This window comes from Lynx rufus, unplaced genomic scaffold, assembly GCF_022079265.1.
Source record: "Lynx rufus isolate CCGP_SWC_20201006 ecotype Redwood Valley unplaced genomic scaffold, mLynRuf1.p SCAF_2, whole genome shotgun sequence".
NCBI lineage: Eukaryota > Metazoa > Chordata > Mammalia > Carnivora > Felidae > Lynx > Lynx rufus.
This window is the reverse complement of record NW_025814834.1, coordinates 169,892,841-169,916,725: the sequence shown is the minus strand read 5'-3', so window position 1 is coordinate 169,916,725 and position 23,885 is coordinate 169,892,841. Positions and strand designations below refer to the sequence as shown.

The 23,885-nt window shown below is 41.5% G+C and overlaps 1 protein-coding gene across 1 annotated transcript in view; it reads left to right on the top strand.

Moving 5' to 3' along the window:
• The first annotated feature begins 4,052 nt into the window (after positions 1-4,052).
• The window catches only part of ROR1 (receptor tyrosine kinase like orphan receptor 1), a 175,548-nt gene continuing 155,715 nt past the window's right edge, over positions 4,053-23,885 (top strand). The window contains exons 1-2 of the mRNA XM_047082347.1: positions 4,053-4,056; positions 12,280-12,351. Coding sequence (XP_046938303.1) covers positions 4,053-4,056; positions 12,280-12,351 — 76 coding nt within the window. The remainder of the gene's footprint in view (positions 4,057-12,279; positions 12,352-23,885) is intronic.

The following is a 23,885-nucleotide window of genomic DNA, read 5'->3' as shown; positions in this document are numbered from 1 at the left end:
CAGAGCCGGGTGTGGGGCTCGAACTCACAAACCATGAAATCATGACCTAAACCCAAATCCAGAGTCAGACACTTAACCAGCTGAGCCACCCAGATGCCCCAGGCAACATGCAATTTTTGTAAAGAAGCATGCTGAAACAATTGTGGGTTACCTTACAAACTGTGAAGTGTCTTAAGGAGGGAGCAAACAGACCTCAGAAGAGGGAGAGATTGAACTAAGAGGCTCTGGGAAGGGATTCTGGTCCCAACTTAGGCTCTGCATCATGTTTCCCTCTATTTAATTTTAATTATTGATCCCCTTAGGCTATCAACAATGACATGGTGCAGGAAACCGAGTCCAGACGGGTGAAAGCATTTTAAACTGGAGTAATTTGAGGCAAATAGAGTATTTGAAAATTGCCAGCCATCTAGATCCTACACGCCCAGGCTAATATGGCTGGAGCAAAACCGTCTTACTATCTTGTAGGATAATAGTAATCCTCCTAAATTTACCTCTCTGATTAAAATAATTCCCACCAACCCAAGAGTCCCTCAATCCCATTAACTTAAACACTTGGTTTCCAGGGCCATCCAGAAGGTACAAATTATACTTTCAATAGATTTTTTTCTGAAAATAGTTCTTGTTAAAAATTTTACTCCTCACTCCTTGGAACTTTGAAATGATTGAATTAACAGTGTGCTGGAAGGTATTAGGGAAAACAAAAACAAAAACCTTAAAACTGGGGAAGAGTCTTCACCGGCAGTATAATAGAGAGCCTGCGTGGAGCCAGGTTTGGGGGAGGGGAGACCGTGGTTACCTTCTCCTGGCGGTTTATGACATGCCAGGGGACCTTAGGCAAGTTCTCTGGCCGAGTCTGGGTTTCTTCAACTCCAACCAGGGTATGATTATCTTGAGCCTTGATCCTTCACATGTGGAGTCATGAGCTCATGTCTGTTCTGTGTACAGACTTTCTTGAAAGGAAGAGAGCTACCTAAATACAAGGTACTTGTGTTACTGTAAGGTGCTTGGAATCTTCATAGCCTTTTCAACTGCATCCAAAGTGGGCTTCTCTTAGTAAATGCTTTAAGTGGCTGAGAATCAAAGCTGAAAAGCGTTTTGTTTTTTTCTCCTTTTATGTCTAGGATAGGGTGACTGCATACATTTAGAACGTGCCCGTTGTGGCATCTACAAACAGAATGCCCAGCCATTGAGATCCTATGTAACACAAATACTGGCTGGGACAATACTGCCTCATTCTTTGTAGGATGATAATTTTTCTCCTAGAAGTCTAATTGGCTGAATCATTGGTCAACCAGTTAGGAGAACCTTCAAGTTAAATATAAATACTTGGATTTGAAAGTCATTCAAGAGGTACCAATTTTGTTCTTGGTTAATATTCACTGAGCTGTCTCAATATTGAGGTTGCTGACCACTTTGGAATTTTACAACAAATATGAGATACGTTTGTCTGCCAGCTTCCTTTCCCCTTGATTCTTAAATTACATTAAATTTATCTGTTCAGTTAAACCTTTTCGTGTTTTTCACTTTTTTGCAGGCATATGATTATTTGAGTTTCCTTAAACCGGTGATTTACAGAAGACTAGTGCTGGGGTAGTTATCTAAGACCCACCTTGGGAGCTTTAGTAATTTAGGGATAGGGTCCCAGAATCTGGATTTGTTTAATGTGCTCTCCAGCTGGGTTTGGGAATCAGTGCATTAAATAGCCTTCAAGCTGTACCTATGGCAAGTAAAACAAAACAAAACAAACAAACAAAAAACAACAAAAAAACTAATAGTGATAGCTGCTACTTTGCTGAAGGTTTACCTTTTGTTGGACACCAAACTCATCTCCAAATATTTCCTAGTTAATCCTCATCACAATGCAATGCCATTACTGTTGTATCCATTTTTTGAATGAGGACCTGATGTTTAGAGGTGTGAAGTAATTTGCCCAAGGTCATAAGCCTGGATTTGAACATGTCTGACCCTCAATCAGCATAACTTTAATTCCTCTGCTATGCTGTTTCCCATCTAGCCTGTTCAGAATTGTGTAGAAACCAGGTAGTGCACAAAGGAAGCATAAGACATAATCCTTGCCCTCAAGAAGTTTGCTATCTAATCAGAATGAAAGAATGAGCACTTACTCACTGATGGCCAAAGGACACATGGACCATAGAATTAAGTGCAAATTATAAAGTAGAAAATTAGAGTAATTCCAGATTTTTTTTTTTTGTCTCTTCAACAGAAAACCGAATGTCACTGAATTAGTAGATAGATTTTGTTTTCCTGTTGCACTGTATGGTTGTTTTGCTGTGACTTAAACAGAGAAGTATCCTATTTGAGGTTCAAACATAAGAAAGATTTTATTAATGTCAGCATTACACTATTTCAAGGAGATGAAGTTTGTGCATCAAACCTTCTGTTGTATGTATTCTATTTCCTCATTGGTCTGGCTGGAGCAGAAGTCATTTAACCTGTGCAAAGTACCATGTTAAATAGACTGTTAGTTCTCTTTTCAGAGCCAAGTGTAAATTAGAAAGCTATAAGGAACTGAAAATTTGGAACCTCGTAGACAGGTTAGACTAACCCTCCATTCCTGGCAGATATTTACATTGCTAAGAAGATAAAAGCATGAAGGACCCAGTCCCTGTTAAGAATCAATTTAAGAAGTATACAGGGCTAAAGCCAAATCACTGATCTTGGGACAGCCATTCCCTGCTTCTTTTAGTAGCCAAGTTCTGCAGGGAAGGGAAGTTATGGGACTCTGGCAGGTGGGGCATACCTGTTTTATTCAGAGGAGGAAATTAGATTATCCAGGATCCTTGTATGCATCTAAACATCTGGCTCTCCATAAACCGTGTAAGGTTTATCACCAAAGGTTTTGGTCAGAACAGGATCCCTCAAGACTGCTAGTTCCATTTATCCCCATCCCCATTTCCACCACACATACACAGTATTTATCATACTATATTTTAACAGTTAGTTTACTTCTTTAAAAAAATTTTTTTTAATGTTTATTTATTTTGAGAGAGAGAGAGAGACACAGAGCGAGAGCCGGGGAGGGGCGGAGAGAGAGAGGGAGAAACACCGAATCTTACGCAAACTCCAAGCTCTGAGCTGTCAGCACAGAGCCTGACATGGGGCTCGAACTCATGAACCATGAGATCATGACCTGAGCTAAAGTCAGAGGCTCAACTGACTGAGCCACCCAGGTGCCCCCGCTTAGTTTACTTCTATGTGTTCCTACCACACAGTTCTGTGAAGTAAGAAACGGTCTTAATTTTGTTCATTATATCTTTAGCACCCAGCCAGCACTTAGCTGGTCTGAAACAGAGTAAGTGCTCAAGAAATATTTATTGAATGAATAAATGGGGGAATCATTGAACAAACAAATTTAATAACATTAAACTCCAGGTGAAAGTAAGGAGTTTTTAAAGACATCCTTTGTGGCCATCTCTTTTTCCAAACTGTATGCTAATACGCTGTTTAGGGGTCACCTGGCACAACTTAACTTTGCTCCTATTGTGTGTGGAACTTAACCTAGACTTCATTTGTTTTCCAAGAGTCGAGAGTCATGGAATTGCAGCTAGGAAAGCCTCTTTCTTGGGTTTCTCGTTTCTTCTGAATGACAGAAGACCATGAACTGACCAAAGACAATTACAGGGTAATAGACTTTTCTTACAAAATTGATAATAGAATACGAAAGTGTGCGTGGGCCATACAAAGGGGGAAGATTAAATGGCAAACACCAAAGACAAGTACAGGTGACACAGCAGGGAGGAAGAAAAAATTGCCAGGAGGCACTTTTGAGGGGAAAAGCCTATAAGGAAGAGCAGTGAAGTGGAAACCAGAACAAATAAGTGAAGTTTGTTGATGTCTTTGGGAATCTGAGTTGTCTATGCAGCACCTGAAAGAAAATGAAATGAAACCTACATAGATTGATAAGACCATTTTCTGAGTTAAAGATTTTTCAGTATGCTTCCTCCTTTTCTTTATTATGTCTTTGCCAACTTGTTCTGAAGCTAGAAATAAACCAATTCTTTTGTTCCACTAAGCATCCGTTGAGCAGCACCATGGGTGAGTGAGGAAGTGCTAATTTTGGATCCAGTCATTTGAACTTCTTGGGGAAAATCAAGGTTTGAGCCATTTTGAAATTTCTCCTAGGACTTGCATTGACCCTAAGAAGATCCTGCCTCCCCAGTAATTAGCTGGGATGTTGCTTTTTTATCTGTAAGAAAAAAACAAAACTAGAAGCCCCTGGATTTTGAAATTACTACTTGTTTACTTGTTGGAAAAAGTTGATACTATGCAATTAAGTATGACCATTATTGAGTTACATGCACTTCCACGAATGTGCCATAGAATTTCCAACACCCAGACCTTCTGTCAGAGTGGAACAGACTTTGCACCAGCCATCCTTAGGTTCCCCCTCCCTAAACTGGGGGATGTACTGCTTCTCGATGCTGACTTGGAACCCTCTTTTACCTCTGTGATATTTTTTAAAAAATTTTTTAACGTTTCATTTTAGTTTTTGAGAGACAGAGACAGAGTGGGAGCAGGGGAGGGGCAGAGAGAGAGGGAGATACAGAATCCAAAGCAGGCTCCAGGCTCTGAGGTGTCAGCAAAGAGCCTGATGCGGGGCTCGAACCCACAAACCACGAGATTATGACCTAAGCTGAAGTCGGACAATTAACCAACTGAGCCACCCAGGTGCCCCTGTTGTACTTCTAATCACATATTTATTTTTAGAATCAAGGCTTATTTAATATTTTCAACATATTTTCCAGTTTATTTGCCTATTATTGCTTCTTGCATATAACTCTTTCTTTCTAGATTCACCTTCCTTCTTACTGAAATAAAGAATTTAGCACAAACGGTTGTGAATGGATACATAACAGTTTTATTTTTAGTAGCCAGAAAATGAAAACAACCAAATGTCCTAGGTCAGTAGTTAAACAAAGTGTGGTACATCCATACTATGGAATACTAGTCAGCAATGAGAAAGAACAAACCATTGATACATGCAACAAATTGAGTGAATCTCAAGGGCATTGTAGGAGTCTGTTTATATATTGTTCATGAAACAACAAAATTATAGAGATGGGGAACAGACTGTCAAGTGCCAAATGTTAGGAATGTTTGGGGGATGGGTGTGACTAGAAAGGGGCAGCATGAGGGAGATCTTGGTGGTAATGATAGTTCTTTGTCTTGATTAAAGAGGTGGTTATATGGATCTACATGTAATAAAATGACATAGAACTTACATACACACGGTAACAATGTCAAATTCCTTATTGCGATGCTGTACCATGATTCTACAAGCTGTAATCCTGGAGAGAAACTGGGTGAAGGGTACATTGGACTTCTCTGGTCTTTACATACCGTTTGATTTCTTTTGGAGATGTGGCCTCCTCCCCCTTCTAATTCCTAGACTGCAAGGGTATAGCAGTTTCTCTAGGCCATTAGAGGAAGTGTTTTCAGCCCTTCCCACAGATGGGGACGTTCTCCCAGGCTCTAGTAAAGGCTTTAAGCAAGAACCCAGATCTCTCTCTGGCCACATCTTTCATTTTCTTTTCTTTTCTTTTTTTTATAATTTAACTTTATTTTTTTATTTTTTAAGATTTATATCCAAATTAGTTAGTATATAGTGAAGCAATGATTTCAGGAGTAAATTCCTTAATGTCCCTTACCCATTTAGCCCATCCCCCCCACAACCCCTCCAGCAACCCTCAGTTTGTTCTCCATATTATGAGTCTCTTCTGTTTTGTCCCCCTCCCTGTTTTTATATTATTTTTGTTTCCCTTCCCTTATGTTCATCTGTTTTGTCTCTTAAAGTCCTCATATGAGTAAAGTCATATGATTTTTGTCTTTCTCTGACTGACTAATTTCACTTAGCATAATACCCTCCAGTTCCATCCACATAGTTGCAAATGGCAAGATTTCATTCTTTTTGATTGCCGAGTAATACTCCATTGTGTGTGTGTGTGTGTGTGTGTGTGTGTGTGTGTGTGTATCACATTTTCTTTATCCACACATCTTTCATTTTCAAATGAACCTTGAAACTAAGACCCTAGCTCAGATGGTCTGTATTTATAAGGCACCTCCCACATTAGCTTCCACTTACCATTCTCTTCCTTTTTGGCACCTGAGAATTTCTTTCCTTTCAACCTCAGCTATGCATTATATTTTTGTGTGTGATATTTTATTCAGTAGTCTTGATGTTTTTAGCCTGGTTGGGGCAGGGTGGGGAAAATGGCTTATGGGGCTAGAAGGCCATTTCTGCCAGTTTCTATTGTTACCCTAGCATGCTGTTTATAATTGTGTTTCTGTACTTTCCTTCCTGAGACTGAGTTCTTGAAAATGCCGGGGACTAGGACAAGCTTTTTCATCCCAGTTCTTATACACAGAAAGTGCTAATATACATGTGTATTGAATGAATGAATGACTCTCTAGAGTTCAATGGAAGAGAGCCCAAATATAACAGTTTTTTTAAGCTTATTTATTCATTTATTTTAAGAGAGAGAGAGACAGACAGACAGGTAGACATGGGGCTCAGTCCCACAAACTGTGAGATCATGACCTAAGCTGAAATCAAGAGTCAGTTCCTCAACTGACTGAGCCACCCAGGTGCCCCAAATATAAAAGTTTTTAAGTAAGATAGTTTTCAAGATTTTTTTTTACGTAGGCTCCATGCCCAACATGGGGCTTGAACTCACAGCCCCGAGATCAAGAGGCAGATGCTCTATTCACTGAGTCAGCCAGGTGCCCCTCAAGTTTACTTTTATTGGCTTTGAAGAACATGTATGTCATTGTGGCGCTTTGTATAGCATAATTCCTTTAAATATAAGAAGTGCGCGTGATCCATAATATTAATTTAACAGATTTAAAGAAGGAAATAGTCTGTACAAATAAAAAAGAGGCATATAAGGGTGATTCAAGGAGTATTTCCTCCCCTCCCCTTGTGGTCCTTACTATCCTTTTGGGTTTTAGAATTAGGAAACCAGGCATTGATAGAGAGGAGGTGTGTGGTCTCAGGCACAGGGTCTCAAACTGTATTCTGCAGCGCTTAGAGTTCACAGGGTTTTCCTGTGGCTGAAGGGGCTTAAGCCAGAGAGAAAGTGGATACACCTTTTAGGATCCCCCCCTGATTTTGGCAGATTTGGAGACCCTCTGGTTCTGCTGTCAGACGCCCTGCTCAGATTGATCAGAATTCCTACCTCTATCCTAACAAGCTGTGTAGGCAAGTAAGTGTCTTAATAATCTCAAGTTCTTCAATCTTAGAATGGAGATAGTAATGGTATCTAACTATGGATTTTTGACAAGATCTCGGAGCCCCTTACACATTAAGAAAACCTGGACACCTTTTTTATCTTTCTTATTTTTTTTATTTTGCTTTTTACAATTCCCTCTATATAAAAATATGAATAATACTACAAAGTTCAGTATACTTTAAAGTTTTCTTCAACAAGTTTATGGCTTTGCCACCTCTATGGTAATTGTGCTATTTACAAAGTCATTACAGGTTTTATTTAAAAAATATGTTTTCATAGTGCAGTGTAGGTGGTGTGGTTGGGTTCCTGAGCAGGGGGTTTAAGGTGGCAAAATTGTGCCCTCTTCTCTCTCTGTGACTGTACTGTTAATTTCATTTAAAGATTACATCAGAAATCCAAATTTGAGGCCACTGAGGATTATAAGGTCCTTGTAGACACTGAGCATAGTAATTCTCCAGTCCTGACTATCCCACCTGGGGTGAGAAAGGCTCTCGCTTCCCTCTCTCAGTAAGTTCAGTCCCCAGAGTTGAAGGACCCCTCATTCAGGATCCCAGATGTGGGGTGATTGTGATTCCAGAGCTGCAGCAATGCCCTGGCTGACTAACCCCCTTGTGCTGTTAGAGAGTGTAGACTGCCTGTTACTTTTCCAAATAGGTACTTTTGGTGATACCTGGCTATGGGCTTCTCCTCCACTGAGGCACTGGAGTCAGGAAGCAACCATGGCTAAGAGCCTTCAGCAGACAACTCAAAGCCATCAGCTTGCCCACCTCCTTCCCACCCTCCCCTGGCTCCCAGTGATCATAAGCAGAGAAGAAGGGTGTGCCTGTTTAGTGGGACTGACCCTGGCTGTTTGAAAATGCCCTGTGTGTCTCTCTGAACTTAGCTTCTAAGGGTACGTATCATAGCTTAGAAGCACAGACAGTAGAAAATGGATCACAGAGAGAAGGCAGCATGCGTTTATTTCTAAGCCATTTCTAAGGCCTGGCTCTACTTAGAACTTCTGTGATTTTCGCCAAATCACCTGACTACTGTGGGCCTCACTTTCTTCATCTGTAAAATGAGAAGACCATACCATATTAGAGGCTTAATGTTTGTTTGTTTGGTTTTTGGTTTAGAGCATCGAAGACTTTTCCACAATATCTGATACGTTAAAGAGAGAAACAGAAAATTGTTCCTGACGAAGGAGGGCCTAGAGCCCTGTCCTCTTGTCCTCTCTCCCCCTACATCCTGTAATGTCCCACAAAATCTTGTGGGTGCAAAAAACAGAATTATAGCTAAGGCACACCCAGATACAACATTCTGGGACTCAGGGTCTCTGGTCAAGGAGGGCCATGGGATAGACATTTGTTCCCTCACACTTGGCCTTTGTGACCATTGGGCTGGCCTCTAGTCTCTGGAGTATGCTGGTTTATGTCTGTGTAACGTCACGTATCCCTGGATCGGGATACAGGATGTGGCATGGCTGGGTGCTTCTTATAAGAGCTTCCACATCCTGTGAACGTTGGGTCTCCACCTGCCAACTGCTGAGATGAACCAGTAATCCTTTCAGAGAGCACAGGCTTTTATCAATGAGGAGGATTCAAGGCTTATTTTTTTTTTCCTTTCCTCCAAATAACACTCCCACTGTTCAGGCTTAAATACCAAAACCTTATGGTTTGCAGAATCCGTGCCAAGAAGTCAATCATCAGTGAAACTGCAAAGATAATAGCTCCTATTGATTAAATCGGGAGAAGAATGGTTTGCCCTCCTGCAGGGGTCAGGGAAGATAAGGGCTGGAGTTTTCTAAAACATGCTTGATTTGCCTAAATTGGATAAAAGTACATAAAAACACTTATGTCCTTAAGAGAACTGGTGACCAATTCGGGAAAACCTCACAAAAATGAAAAGATTGGCTTAGATTAGTAAGGCATGAGAAATACAGAGTCTTTTCTAAAAGCATGGAGAATGTGTTATTTCAAACCTCGAGTATGTCCACGTAGAGGATGGCTATTATCTGCCTTACTAGACAGAGAGGAAGTCACAAAAGATCTTCAGTGCTCACTCTATGCTGGACACTGTGCAGGACCCTTTTGGACCACAATCTAATGTAATCCTTACCACAGTCCTGTGAGGTGGCTTTCATTGTCCCCATTTTACAGATGAGAAAATAGAGGTCAAAAGATGTTAAATAACTTGCTTATGATCACAAAATTAGTAATTTAGCTATTCAACTATCTACTAATTGGTACATATTAATTTGCTCTTACCACAATACTCTTACACAAAGAGATGTTGCCAGTCTGGTATGAAATGTCCTTGGAAATATCTCCTCCTTTTTCCATGATGAGGAGGTAGGAAAGAAGCTGAATCCATTAGTGGAAATCCTACATGGTCAAGGCTGATAGTTGTGTCTCTCTCTAAAGCTACTACTAACCTTTGACTCCATGGAGTCAAAGCTGAGACGTACTGAATTTTTCTCACATATATGTCAATCTTCCTTTTGGGGGAGGGGAAGCTTCTTAAACATCATTTTGTGTGTGTGTGAGGGAGAATTGCTAACATTAAACTTTTCACATAAAATAATCACCCTTTCTTTTAAAATATATGGCCTTGGAAGATAGTATTTTTTAGGAAGGTTATTCATATTTTAAAATACTTTATCTGTTTTTATTATCACTCTATCGAGAAGCTGAACATGTGGTTATCTGAAGGAATAGATCTTGAGGCCGAGTACAGAATTCCTCAGAATCATCACAATCACTAAATGAGCTTGCGAATTGAAATTATCTTTGCCATAGTCTAAGAACCAAGTAGTAATTAGTGTCCAGGGACACATGGGGAATAATTTTACTGTTAGCAGTGCCAAGAAACTATTCATTTGTCATCGGTCCCAAATTATACTCAATCAGCAATTCAAAGTCAGGTTAGAAAAACCAAGGGACATAGAGCTAACTTTCTGTAAAAATTAATACTGTAAAATGAAACCTATATTTCTGGCAGTTTAACTGTGAGCAGCAGTAAGATGAAGCTATGAAAATATTGAATGTAAATGCCGTCAAGATCTGCCTTAATCCCACCACTTCCCCACCTTTTGCTTCTTTGCCTGAAATGCTGCCTTGGCTGCCATGCTTCTCTTCCCAAGCTCCCTGAAGTCTGGGTATTGGAGTGCTTGATGAGCCCTTTTGGAAGGTGAACCACAGTAGTCCATAATACTGCAAACAAGGGGCCATTATTCAAAGAGCCAAAGTAGGTGGCAACAGGAACAGGGTTAAGCGGAGCTGTGGTTGGAGTCCTTCATGGAGGGCCCTCAGATACAGACAATTAGCTTTTCCTCATGAAGTCACCTGCATGAAATACCCATTCCTAGGACAAGTGGTTAATACCAGAAGCCCTGCCTTCTACTGTGGTTTTGTGTTAAGCATTTTTCCCACCTGGGATGCTGTTTTCTTTTTCTTTTCATATTTTGCAATCTTATATGATTTGAGGTTCCTGCCATACTGTGCACCTGACTTCAGGTCCCCTTTAAAGAATCTGTGCCATTTTTAGCTCAGGACATAGGAGGGGACTGGGGCCACTTGCACTAAGGAGGGTATGCGTGGTTTGTCTACTTTCTTTCCCACCTGCTGCTGGGACAGGGCAAATCAAGGAGGTCTGCACAAACCAAACAACCCTTTTGTCTCTGCTGTAGGTGGCAGGTTGATCAGAGACCCAGTAGACAAACTAGAAGTGGGTCTTTGCAAGGTCTCAGTGGATAAACATCCTGTTCTTGACAAAGCTCACTGACTATGGTGTGTGATTTCTATGGCCAAGTGGCAGCCAAGCCCTATCAGTAAATAAGGAAACAGTAGAAAGTGTGCTTATCTAGGTAAAAGGTGAAGCCAGAGAGAGGTAAGATGAAAAACAAATCAGGTTTCACAGACCTGAGTATCAGGTAGCATGAGCTACTAGGAGATATGTAGGCAATAGAAACAGACCTGGATTTGAATCCCAGTTCTTCCACTTACTAAAAAGTTCACCTTGCATTTCAGATCCATTTTTAGTGTCTACCTAGAGCACTGTACTGGAAAGACTCTAAGGCAGATCTCAGGTTTAACAGGCAAAAAGAGCCATAATTGATTAATGATGTCTGTACCAGATTGAAGGAAGGAAAATGGATTCATGTGGGTGTCATTATCTAATGTTGTAGGCACTGAGTTCTCCAAGATTCTGCTCCATACTAAAGTTCTGTATGTACTAAAGTACGTGTGTGTGTGTGTGTGTGTGTGTGTGTGTGTGGTCTAAGGGGAGGTTAATGCAACCCTATTAAAATGTGCATGACATCATCATGGCTTAAAATTTCAAAAACAACAATAAAAACATCATTTGTATATTACAGTCTATTACTACTGTAGAGTTTTTAAATCTTCATAGTGTCTTATGCCCTTTCTGTTGTTGATTTGCATGTTTGCTTTAATTTATGGTGGTTTTGAAAATTGTCTTTTGAGTTTAGTTACCTCACATGACTCTCATATTCAAAAACTTAGCTTTCATTTGTCTTGACTCTAAGTTTCAATGTAGAGAAATAGATTTCTCCATTAATAGAAAAGCTATCAATTCACAAACACAGCAAGTGAAATCAGCAGAAAGAGCAAACTTAGTTCTCATTTTTCATGGAAAGACTATTGAATATATTGTCTAAGAGTGATCTTCTAACAAGAAAAGGAAGAGTTGATGTTTGATAATGTTCAGTCATTTCTGCAGGTTTAGTTTGTTTTGTTAATGAAATCTTTGTATTTTCATTTTCAAGCCCATGTTTTAAAGAAAAAAAAAAAAAAAAAACACCTCTTTGAATCTGGCCTACAGATTGCTCATCTGGATAGACTCTGTAATGCAGGCGCCTCTGCCTGGCAAGCAGAGCGGCTGTTCAGTTTAATAAGCTATGGGATTGCAGTGGTCTCTCTCAGAAGGCAGTGCCTTTGGAAATCTCCTGTAATGCTTCTAACAGCCCATAAGTTACTTATATATTTAATATCACCCTTGTCTTTCTCCCCTCCCTTCTTTTTCTTTCCAGAAACAGAGTTGTCAGTCACTGCTGAGTTAGTGCCTACCTCATCATGGAACATTTCAAGTGAACTCGACAAAGGTACACAATGGGGATGCACTGGGGAGGAGGAGGGGGGAGGCGTGAAACTCCATTTTTAATCCTGGCATGGCCTTCTTTGAAATCAGCTGCTTTTTAGATCATTAGAAGGAGGTGGGGGCCAAAATAAACCCCTTGCTTACTTTGTGATTATTTAATATTTGATTACTTGGAATTCTATGATTTCTGGAGAGGGTTTTTTTTTTCCTCTTTCCTTTCCCTTCTTCCTCTAAAATGTTCCATATGGTAAAAATGCTTCAAGATGTGAAATAGGGTTGTTTCTGACCTTCCTGACATTGCATCTAGTGGATCTTATTTAGGGGATTTGATTCTGCCTGAGCCAGGATTGATCAGAGCTGTTTGCTGGGTGACCTTTTACAGTGAGTATTTGATGTGCTTGCAGGGTTCAGGGCAGAGTATTTGGAATGTTTGTAATTGCCTGTGCGTACAGATGGCAGCTTCCTGTGTGCACGTGGGGAACAGGTTCCTGCTATGAAGTTGTTGTAGTATTAATTAAGCTCCACCATATGCTAAGCTCTGGTTACTCGATAGAGACCCTGTGTTCTGGAATGGTAAATCAGGACACCTTCAAAGCCCCTGCAATGTGGCTCATCTTACCTTTCTAGCCTTATTTCTCTTTAGCCCCCTTTATATCCTTTTATGCATCTCCAGCAAAATTTATATTTCTTCTTATATACCCTGTGCTTTTCTGCCTCTCTCCTTTTGCCTAAGCTATTCTTTCCATCTGAATCACCCCTTTTTTTCTTTGCCAGTGCCCATTTTCTCCCTTCTGCACACCACAAATTACTTATCCTTCAAGACTGAAAACAACACATTCTATATTAGCCACAGTCTTATCTAATCCCTCAGCAGGAAGTGGCCTTTCCTTCTTTGGAACTCCCATAGACCTTTTCTCTGTTCTTAACATTTTCTGTGTTATATCATGGTGATTTATACACCTGTCTGTCTCATTCTTATGCCTGAAAGCTCCTTGTAAATAGGATTTCTATCTTATTCTCATTCTTGTTCTTTTTTCTTTGTCTCCATTGCAAAATCTAACACAGACTCTTGTTCACAGGAATCCTCAATAAATGTGTGGAATAATGAGTGACAACTTAGGCCATATATGTGGATGGACACCTCTGTATATATATGTGCAAAACATGCAGCAAACTTATTCTACTTTACTTCAGGCATGATTCTAGGTTCTGGGATTATAGTGATAAAAGCTCAAAAATCATTGTCCTTTATGTCAGATGCCTTTTATAATCAGCTCTCTTTTGTCTGCTCATGTGTTCACTGCGAGTTGTATTTCCTCTCTGAGGAGAGAGAACCTTATAAAATAGTAATAGGCAAGGTTATTCTGAGCTGAGATCAAGAGTCAGATGCTTAACCAACTGAGTCAACCAGGTAACCCATATTCTGATGGTTATACTTTATTAGGCATTTTAGGGTGGCGGGATAAGGTGAAATATCTTTTCACTTTAAGTAGGAGGACATTTAGAATAATTTTCTATTGTTAAATTTACTTTGGACATTCTTTTTCTACTTTAGGATTGGAGCAGGGACTGTATATTATTCCCTTCCATGTCCTGCACTAGGCACAATGCCTAGGAGGCAATAGATTGTCAACAAATATTTTTACATTTTTTTTTTAATGTAAAAGAAGACGTAAAACACACTAAATCTTAACTCAATACTCACTATGTGACAAGTACTGTGCAAGGTGCTTTCAAGAATGTGAACTTGGGGTGCCTGGCTGGCTCAGTCAGTAGAGCATCCAACTCTTGATATCAGGGTCATGAGTTGAAACCCCACATTGGGTGTGGAGCCTACTTAAAAACAATGTGAACTTAATCGGCAAGCTCTTTATGGCACCAACAGTAAAAATGATATCATTGTACACTACATGTTGATCAGGTTCTAATTATGGCTATAAAAGAACATCAGTATCTGCTAAAAAGGCAGCAGAGCCACCAGTCAAGAATCTAGCTTGCCAGACTTTGAATTTCTACCAGACCAGGACTGTAATTAGCAGTGGTTGCCCTTCAAGAAAGTAGTGTCAATAGTAGTGAACCTGCTTGCTACAAAGCTGGACTAAGGCACACTTTTTGTGTGTTCAACATGAGCCTTCCAGAGGGCATGGATGGCTTTCCAGAGCTTCTTGGTATCATATTTCTCTAGAAGATAATTAGTATATGGTCTTTCATTCCCATTTAGAGTGAGAGAGAACTGATTAATTCTTTTATTCATCAGCCAAATCTTTTTTGCTTCCTACTCTGGTCTGGGCACTGTCTGAAAAATTAGTAGTGAAAGATGAATGAGACAAAGGTCTCTGTCCTCTGTGAACACAGAGTCAAGTGGAAAGGACTGGTATCTAAATGTATAATCAAAGCCTTCTGGTCAATTTGATAGATTGAGCTGTCAAGGCACATTCCCCCCTGATTACGGAGAGATGCTGATGAAAATATACAATGTAAAAAAAAAGATCATTGCCAGGCTGGCACGCAAAAAAGATAAATCTCCAGGTGCCAGAAGAGCAAACTCAATGGTAGAGCAATGATCAGCAAGAAGGAATTAAAAGATTTTCTAAAAATATGGGCAATGAGTATGGTTCTTAGGGGCTAGAGTTTCAATACCCTTTGGGGATCAGAACTGAGGCCATAGGCAACCACCTCACTGCTTAAGCTGTTAGTGAGGACCAAGCATGCAAGAAGGAGAATTCTGCTGAGGATATGTGTAGCAGTCCACAAACCACCCTGGGACATTAGGATCACTCACCGGAAATACAAGCCCCAACCTGTGCTGTATGGGGGTTGGGGGTTGAAGTTCTTCTCATGTAGTATACAAGCCACAGACCAAGAAGATAATGTAAAAACTTGGTCTGGAATTGATTAAACTCTGAGACCCTGACAGGGGACAACCTAAAACCAGCTCACAAACTGTCTCACCATCACAGTACGTGTGGCGTTCCCACCAAAAACAAAAGTTCTAAAATCAAAACCACTAAGACCGGCAAACTCCTACTGATGTTAAGTTTACTTTTAAAAATTATAGTACATGCAAGAGAAGAATAAAAGAAGGCCACCATTAGCAAGAGCCAGTAGACAAAACACATGGAAAAGCTCATACTTGGAAACTAAAGACAATAGACCAATTTGAGAGAGAATGTATGTTTAAAATATTTCATGGGAGGGGTGCCTGGGTGGCCCAGTTTGTTAAGCGTCCTACTCTTTTTTTTTTTTAATTTTTTTTTTAACATTTATTTATTTTTGAGACAGAGAGAGACAGAGCACGAACGGGGGAGGGGCAGAGAGAGAAGGAGACACAGAATCGGAAGCAGGCTCCAGGCTCTGAGCCATCAGCCCAGAGCCCGACGCGGAGCTCGAACTCACGGACCGTGAGATCGTGACCTGAGCCGAAGTCGGACCCTCAACCGACTGAGCCACCCAGGCGCCCCAAGCGTCCTACTCTTGATTTTGACTCAGGTCATGATCTCAGTTGTGAGATCGAACCCCACTCCAGGCTCAGCACAAAGTGTGGAGCCTGCTTCAAATTCTCTCTCTCTCTCTCTCTCTCTCTCTGCCCCTCCCCTGCTTGTTCTCTCTCTCTCTCAAAATAAATAAACGTTAAAAAAAAGTTTCATGGGAGGGGAGCTTGAGTGGTGCTCAGTCAGTTAAAGTTGTGACTTTTTATTTCAGCTCAAGATCTCACAGTTTGTGAGTTCGAGCCCTGCATCAGGCTCTGCACTGGCAGCTCAGAACCTGCTTGGGATTTTCTTCCCCCCTCTCTCTCCCTTTGTCTGTGCCCCTTCTCCACTCATGATCGATCTCTCTCTCTCTCTCTCTCTCTCTCTCTCAAAATAAATAAACATTTAAAAAATGTTTCATCGGGGTGCACCTGGGTGGCTTAGTTGGTTGAGCATCTGACTTCAGCTCAGGTCATGATCCCACAGTTTGTGAGTTGGAGCCCCATGTCAGGTTCTGTGCTGACCACTTGCTCAGAGCCTGGAGCCTGCTTCAGATTCTGTGTCTCCATCTCTCTCTGCCCCTCTCCTGCTCATGCTTTGTCTCACCCTGTTTCTCAAAAATAAATAAATGTAAAAAAAATTTTTTTAAAGTTTCATGGGAAACTTTATACATATGTACATACATAAAATTTTTTGTGGAGATGAGGAAATAGAAGCCATAGGTCAAGTACAAGATAGTATGATTTTTAAAAGTAGATTTTAAAATAACTATGTAGAAATTCTGGAATTGAAAAATAGAGTTATAGAAATTACAAGTTCATCAAGTGGGTTAAACAGTGGATGCATTCAGCTGAAGAGGGAAATAGTGAACTGGAAGACAGATTTGAGATAATATGGCAGTTAAGAGAACAAACTCTGGGACGGAGGTAACTAAGTTTGAATCCTGTATCTGCTACCTACATTCTATGTGACTCTGAGCAAGCCACTCAACCGATCTGTGCTTTGGTCTTCTCATTTGTAAGATGAGATAATAAAGGGTAATGACTTCATATGGTTGTTGTGAAAGTTGACCTGGCTAGCAAATCTGATAAACTAATTGGAGAGTAAGAAGTAACAGCTGGTTTTGGTTAATATGATTATTACTTTGGGCTTTATAGTAAAAAAAAAATCATAGGTACTTTGGCAGGCTTGTAGGGAAAGCATATTTTAGAGATTTTAGATCTTGTTCAACCAGTCCACACCCGTTCTGGCCTTCCATATGTGAATGTTCACCCACACCAGCACCACACTTCTTAGCTTGATGATCAAGATTCTCCATGGGCTTACCTCTGCTGATTCCTCTCACCTATCCCTACCCCCATACTTTAAATACTTATCTTTTTTTTTAAGTTTTTTATTATTTATTTTGGGAGAGAGCCAAGGGGAGGGGCAGAGAGAGGAGAGAATCGCAAGTGGGTTCTGCGCTGTCAGCACGGAGCTCAATGCAGGGCTCAAACCCTGAACTGCGAGATCATGACCTGAGCCAAAATCAAGAGTTGAAGAGTCAGACACTCAACCAACTGAGCTACCCAGGGCCCTACTTTATACTCCACTTATTTCAACAACCTGCTTCTAATTCCCTAAATATCTGGCTCTACTTCAGTCTCTGCACCTTTGTTCATGCAGTTTCTTCTGACTGGATTGCCTCTAACCTCATTCTCCTCCTGGCTAACTCCTTCCTTACTTAAGCAGTGCCTTAAGCATTCCCTCACCCCCTTTTTCCCCACAGGGCTTCTAATGGGCATAGTGCTGAATAAGATAGGCTGTATCCCTACTTTGCTGGACCTTGTATTCTAGAGAGAGAGATGATGAATGAATGCTTTCGTCAGTCTCATCGACCAGGCCATCAACAGTGCCCCTGAATGCTTCATATGTGGGCTACCATATCACCCCATGTCTATCTTGATCACAGTCCTTACCATGCTGTATTGAAATTATCTATTTTGTGCCTGCCTTTTTTAAAGTTAGGGGCTCTTTTATCTATTGGCATGTTCTTATTGCCCAACGCAATGTATGGTATGCAGTAGGAAACATGATGCTAAATTGTTTGGGTTCCTATCTCAGCTATGTCAATTCATAGCTGCTGCAGGTGAATACCTACTGTGTGTGAGGCACTTGCTAATAAACATGTTGCATGCATCATTTGAATTCATACTACCTTGTATGGTAGAACAGAAAGGCAACTGAGGCTTATCAGGCTTAAAGGAGTTGGCTGAAGGGCACCCATGGTGAGTGGGAGTGCCAGGATTTCCACCAAAGCCTCTAGGCCAAGTCCAGGGATCCATGTTCAACATGGCAGCTGGTTACACTGTCTCCTATGCATTCATATCCCCTCCTCCTGTGGGGTAAGTTCCATCACATGCAGAAGCAGTAAAATAAACCCCATCGTTTGGTATTCTTTAATGTCTTTCTCTTCACCCAGCTGCTCTGTTCCACCTATCAACTCCACCCTGGTTCCCCGGCCTCACTCAGGTCCTGTTTTTCTGTTAAATGAGTCCAGTCAGTGGCATTAAACAGTTACCTGTTTATCCTTTCCAACAGGAAATGAAATTTAAAAGAGACAAGGCCACCCGGGAAGAGCCGTTGAAAGCTACTATTGATGGGGCAGGGGGGTAATTTCTGAAACAAATGCTTTAGAACCAAGTACCTTCTAAAATAAATGGATCTACAGGGGCCCAACCTCAGCTTCCCTAGGGGGGGTTTGGGATGGGGTGTGATGAGGGCCTCTTTCCCCTTCTTCCATTTTCAGTCACATGAGGTCTCAGAGGTTCTCTGTAGAAAGCCAAATGTTTCTTTTGGAGAAAGGACTGGAAATTGCACCCGTAGGTAGCAGAAAGGGAGGGAGCCTCCTACTTAAAAAAATACTGAGGCCTGCTTCCAACTGTAAATAGTTCTCTGTGCTGACAGACTAGATTTGGCGGTATTTTTGTCCTGGTTTGCTTTTTTAAATGGAGACCTGGCTTTCTCTACTACCTTAGAGCTTTACACATAGTAGGGAAGTATACAGTGTGGTTCTTATGAGCATGAGCTCTGGAGTTACTAGGACTCTGAGCTTCGTTTTGCTCACCTCTGGAGTGGGGGCATTTGTATCCATCACCCAAGACTTTTCCTGGCCAACAGACACATCTATGGGCCACACTTGTGTGTTGTGCCAAGGGCATCTGTTTGCATGGTCATAATAGACAGATGGATACATGCTGGCCTCAGTCCCTTAGCCCACCTCTTCCCTGAGAGCTTGACTGTAAAGAAATGTGACCAGGTTCTCTGGTTCAGGAGTGATTGCTTCCTCTTGTCCCCTTTTTCTGTTACTGGATTTATCCGTGGCACATAGAGAGTCTATTTAAATGATAGTGACTGCCTGTAGTTTGGACCTTAGTTCACAGCTAGCTCAAATGAGGTAGCTGCATGCTTTTCTTATGCTCCTGATTGTATGGATTTGGAGCAGTGGCAGTGGGTGAAGAACAATGCAAGGATGAACTGGATCAGGAGTGTTAGTACTTGGCAGGCTCAAGAACAGTCCTCCTAGGACTGGGGTCTCTGAGAGCTTATGTCCCATCTTCAGAACTGGTAGTTGGCAGGAAAAATTCCTCGTGGAATCCCTAGGGTGGCTCTGCAATGTTTAAGAGGCCTCAATTCAGCAGGTGTCAGCCTTGTTGGGGAGGAAGACCGTCCTCTGCCCATTGAGGTCTTTCTAGCTGGACTTAGAATCAAATTAACATGAGACAGATTAACAGGAGAAAATCAAATTTAATAGGTGTAATCCACACAGACATGAGATTCTAAAGACAATGAGGCAACATGAAGCTTATAGAAGCTAAGGAGAGGGGTAGGGCCTAAGGATACAAAAAGGAGGAAGGCCATTGTGCAGGAAGGTGAAAGGAGATGTTTAGAAAAACAAGATTGCCCTATTATGCAGATAAGTTTCTTAGGTAAAGGGGAGTCTCTGTTAATAGCTCTCTTCCTGTTGCAGGCTGTCTTCTCCAGTGTAAATTTAAGCAGTTGAGGATCAGGAAGAGAGCTTTTCCCACATCTGCTAGGTTTTGATTACCTTTAACTCAAAATAATGTCCATGCCACAGTGGCCCATCTTGGGGCAGCCTATTCTTGGCCCCTACAGCCTCAAGCAACATCTTCCTAATACTGATAGTAGCATTTTCTTCAAAGAACAGATATCATCTTGCCAAAATCAGTAACAGAAACACTTGGAGCCTCTGGAACCTCATATGGAAAATGGGAGAAGAGGCATCAACCCCAAAGGTTCTAAGAGTTTAAGAAGTATGAAGCCCCATCGCCCTCTCCAGTACAGATGGGCGCTTGTTTCTGGTAGTTCTTGTGCTTTCCACTCCTCCTCCTTATGCCCAAGGGGAGGGAAGTATAATATGGGAAAGAACACGTGACAAGGAACCTAGAATCTGGTCCCAGTTCAAGTCTGCCAACAGGTCAGCGATCTGTCAAGTAAGCTCTGGACCTCAGTGTTCTCATCCGTAAAAAGGGAGGTATCCACCCTCGTTCTGGCTGCCTTACCCATTATGAGGCCCCAGTGTTGCATGGTCTAGAACAGTAGTCAGTAGACACCTGTGGCTATTTGAATAGTTGAAATGTGACCAATCCAAAATGAGATAGATGTAGTATAAGTGGAAAACACTCAGTGGATTTCAAAGGCTTGGCATGATAAAAGACCTTAAGATATCTTATTAATAATTTTCATACTGACTACACGTTAAAATGATAAATATTCGTGTATTGAACTAAGTGAAATATATTCTAAAATTAATTTTACCTAATCCTTTTTATTGTGGCTACTAGACAATTTAAAATTACACATGATCTTCCTTGGGTAGCTTGTGTTATATTTCCATTCAAAGGTGCTGCTCTAACGAAAAAACAGCTGAAATCTTAGGTAAATATCCGAGCCCGTGTTTCCTCCTTATAGCATGAAGAGATGTTCTATTGTCCAGTCCAGCTTTAAAATTCTTGGAACTACTTTTCATGAAAAGAAATTTTTCTAAAAGTGATTCTGGATGTGTATATACTACTTTAAAATATCTAAGTGTAAGGGATTATTGTTACCAATTATAATCTGATCATTAACTTTTTTTTTAAAAAAAGGCAGTATTTTGAGTAAGGTCCCTTTTGTGGAGAAAAATTTTCAAATTAGAAGTCCGAAGCACAGGACTGGTTACTCAGTCGGTTGAGCGTCCAACTTCAGCTCAGATCATGATCTCACAGTTCGTGGGTTCAAGCCCCAAGTTGGGATCTGTGCTGACAGCTCAGAGCCTGGAGCCTGCTTCAGATCCTGTGTCTCCCACTCTCTCTGTCCCTCCCCCACTCGCGCTCTGTCTCTCTCTCTATCTCTCAAAAATAAATAAACATTAAAAAAAATTAAAATAAGAAGCCCGAAGCACAAAGGGATTATACTTCTATAATTATATAAAGGAGAGGGGCAGAATCCCAGAGCAGCTCAGGAAATTGCAGCTTTGGGGCAGTAGTTGGGCAGATTCAAACAGGGCCCTGAGGATCGATCCATCATTGCCTCTCTCTCTTTCAAACTCCACCTTGCACTGCTCTCCCATGCCCACTATGCACCAGATGCACTCGCTTCCTTTAGGCTTCTCCAGCAAGCCAAGCTCTTTTCTTGACCAGGAGCATTTGACATGCTGTTCCTTCTACCCAGAATCCTCTTCCTTTTTTCAGATCTTGGGCACAATTGTCATCCACTCAGATAAGCTCTTCCTCACCATACAAAGCTAGTCTCAACCATGAGTTTCCTTTTCTGTAATAGCGGTTAATTAAAAAAAAAAAAAAAATCTGTTCTAGGCCTGGAAGCAGTGAGAAGAATATCTTCTTGATAAGAAAGTAGGGGGCTGCTTGCCAGCTCTGCTGGGTCTGCTTTGTCCCTTGCTAACTAACTATCCCTTGTTAGTTAGGTCCCTTCACCTAGAACCCAGGATGGGAGCATGTGACGTGAAATCAGTTCCCCTCCAAACAAGCTGTGCTCTCCAGGACTCTTGTTAATCTGTTTTACTTTATAAGTCTATTTTTTTCAGTGAAGCAACTTCCAAAACGAGGCCTATGGAATTCTGTCATAAAATACAGGGAAAATGCCCCTTTATGGTCAATTTTGCTTCTTCAAATCCTGCTCAAAGGGGAGGGGCTGCCGGTGGGCACCACCACAGGAGCAGAAGGGTAGCCTTACCACTCAGGGGTCTTTCCAGCTCCAGCTCTTGGTGCCAGAGCTTAGGATGTCCCACAAAAGACCAGCTTGGCTGTGAGAGGAGAACAGAGCTCCCTGCTCCCAGCAACTACGGCCCAGTTGAGGAAGAGGAACAATCAAACAAGCTTGGAAATGTTTATGCTCCTGTTTTTACCATTTAGAATTGGGATAGAGATGAATCTACCTCCTATCATGGGTCTCAGATTCCTTACTCCCTTGGTACCACTTGCGGTAGTTGCTGGCTAAGACCAGGCACACTCTTGGACGCATAATAATCAGGAGGCAACAGAGAAAGAGTTTCTTGATTTGCTCAGGCCATCCTTTTCCTTGCCAGCATGTCTTTTAGTTTGGATTCAAACCTGCCTGCTAAGGGAACCTACTCTTCACCCACTTCAGAGATGGTATTGGAGTTTGGTCTCAGGGTTCTAGAAATTTGTGGACTGAGGTCCTGTTCGAAGAGATCATAGGCCTTTCTAGTCCTGGGCCTATGGCTTTGGTCAAGCTTTGCTCAAAAACTCATAGGGACTTTTAGACTTAGAGGCCTTTTGGCTAAGGGCAGGAGAAGGATGATCATAGAAAGTGCTTTGCCATCTGGCTCCTGCCTCAGCTCCCACAGATCCTGACCCTCTGCTCCTGCTTGCTGTGTTGTAGAACCAAACCAGTAATTGTTTCCCACCTTATTTCAGGACTCTGTGAAAATTTTGGTGCTTGCTATGATGAGAGCACCCTTCTCAAGCTTTTGTCATCCCTGTAAACCCCGTTCAGACCTCACCTCTTCAAAGAAGCCTTTCCTGACATCATAGGTGACCATGCCTTACTCCGTGGGGGACGTGGGGAAGCCCCCCACACTGCTGGGTGATGCTTATTTTCATGTTTTTCCTCTCCTTCCCTTCTTCCTCATGCAAGAAATACTCACTAAGCATCTTCTTCATTTTAACAAGAGGATCTTCTTTGGAATGTCCTTATGGATCTTCCATTCTTAGCAGGAGGGCCAGCTAGGAGGAGCATTGTGGAGAGTGGGGGCAGCAGAACAGCTTGCCAGGAATCTTGAGACAGCAATTATGTCTTATTTATGTGTCCCTGTAGCTCCGACTCTAGTACAGGTGTTTGAATACATAGAGAAATAAACAAGTGAGTAGTGGAAAACAGAACACCAAAGTTGAAAGGTACTTTAGAGTCATTGTTTGCAAACTTCGGTGGGCATCAGAATCACCTGGGAAGACCCAGGTTCACTGAAGCAGAGGAAACCCTAATCCTCTGTATCTTCACCAACTTCCTGGGTGATTCTGATGCCCACCAAAGCCTGAGAACTGCTGAGAGAGCAGTAGCTCTTAACCTCAGCTGTAATTGTAATTATCTGGGGAGTTTTAAGAGTTATTAAAGTCAGGGTCTGTCCCTCACCCCAATTCTGATTTCGTTGTTCTATACAGTCTGTACTTGAAAAGTTTCCCAGGTGATTCTAGCTTGCAACGAAGTTTGAGGACCAGTGTTTTCAAGTTCTTCCAGGCTAATCTGCACCGTAGTTGGCTTCTTCCATAATGTTCTCTAACAAGTGATTTATCCATGTGCAGAAGCTTGGAACTTTCTCCACTTCTGTCCTTAATTTTCTGAGGTGGTATAGAGAAGAACTGGGTTTGGAGGAAGAAGTCCTTGGTGTATAATTTAAACTCTGTGGCTAACTCAGGTTCTTGAAAATTGAGCTTTGGTTAAATGGGGTGTAAATGGAGAGAATACCCGTCTTCCACTATTTTGAATACCGAATGTAATGACATGTCAAAGGGCTGAGCTCAAGTCCCTGCCCTGTTAAATAGAGAGA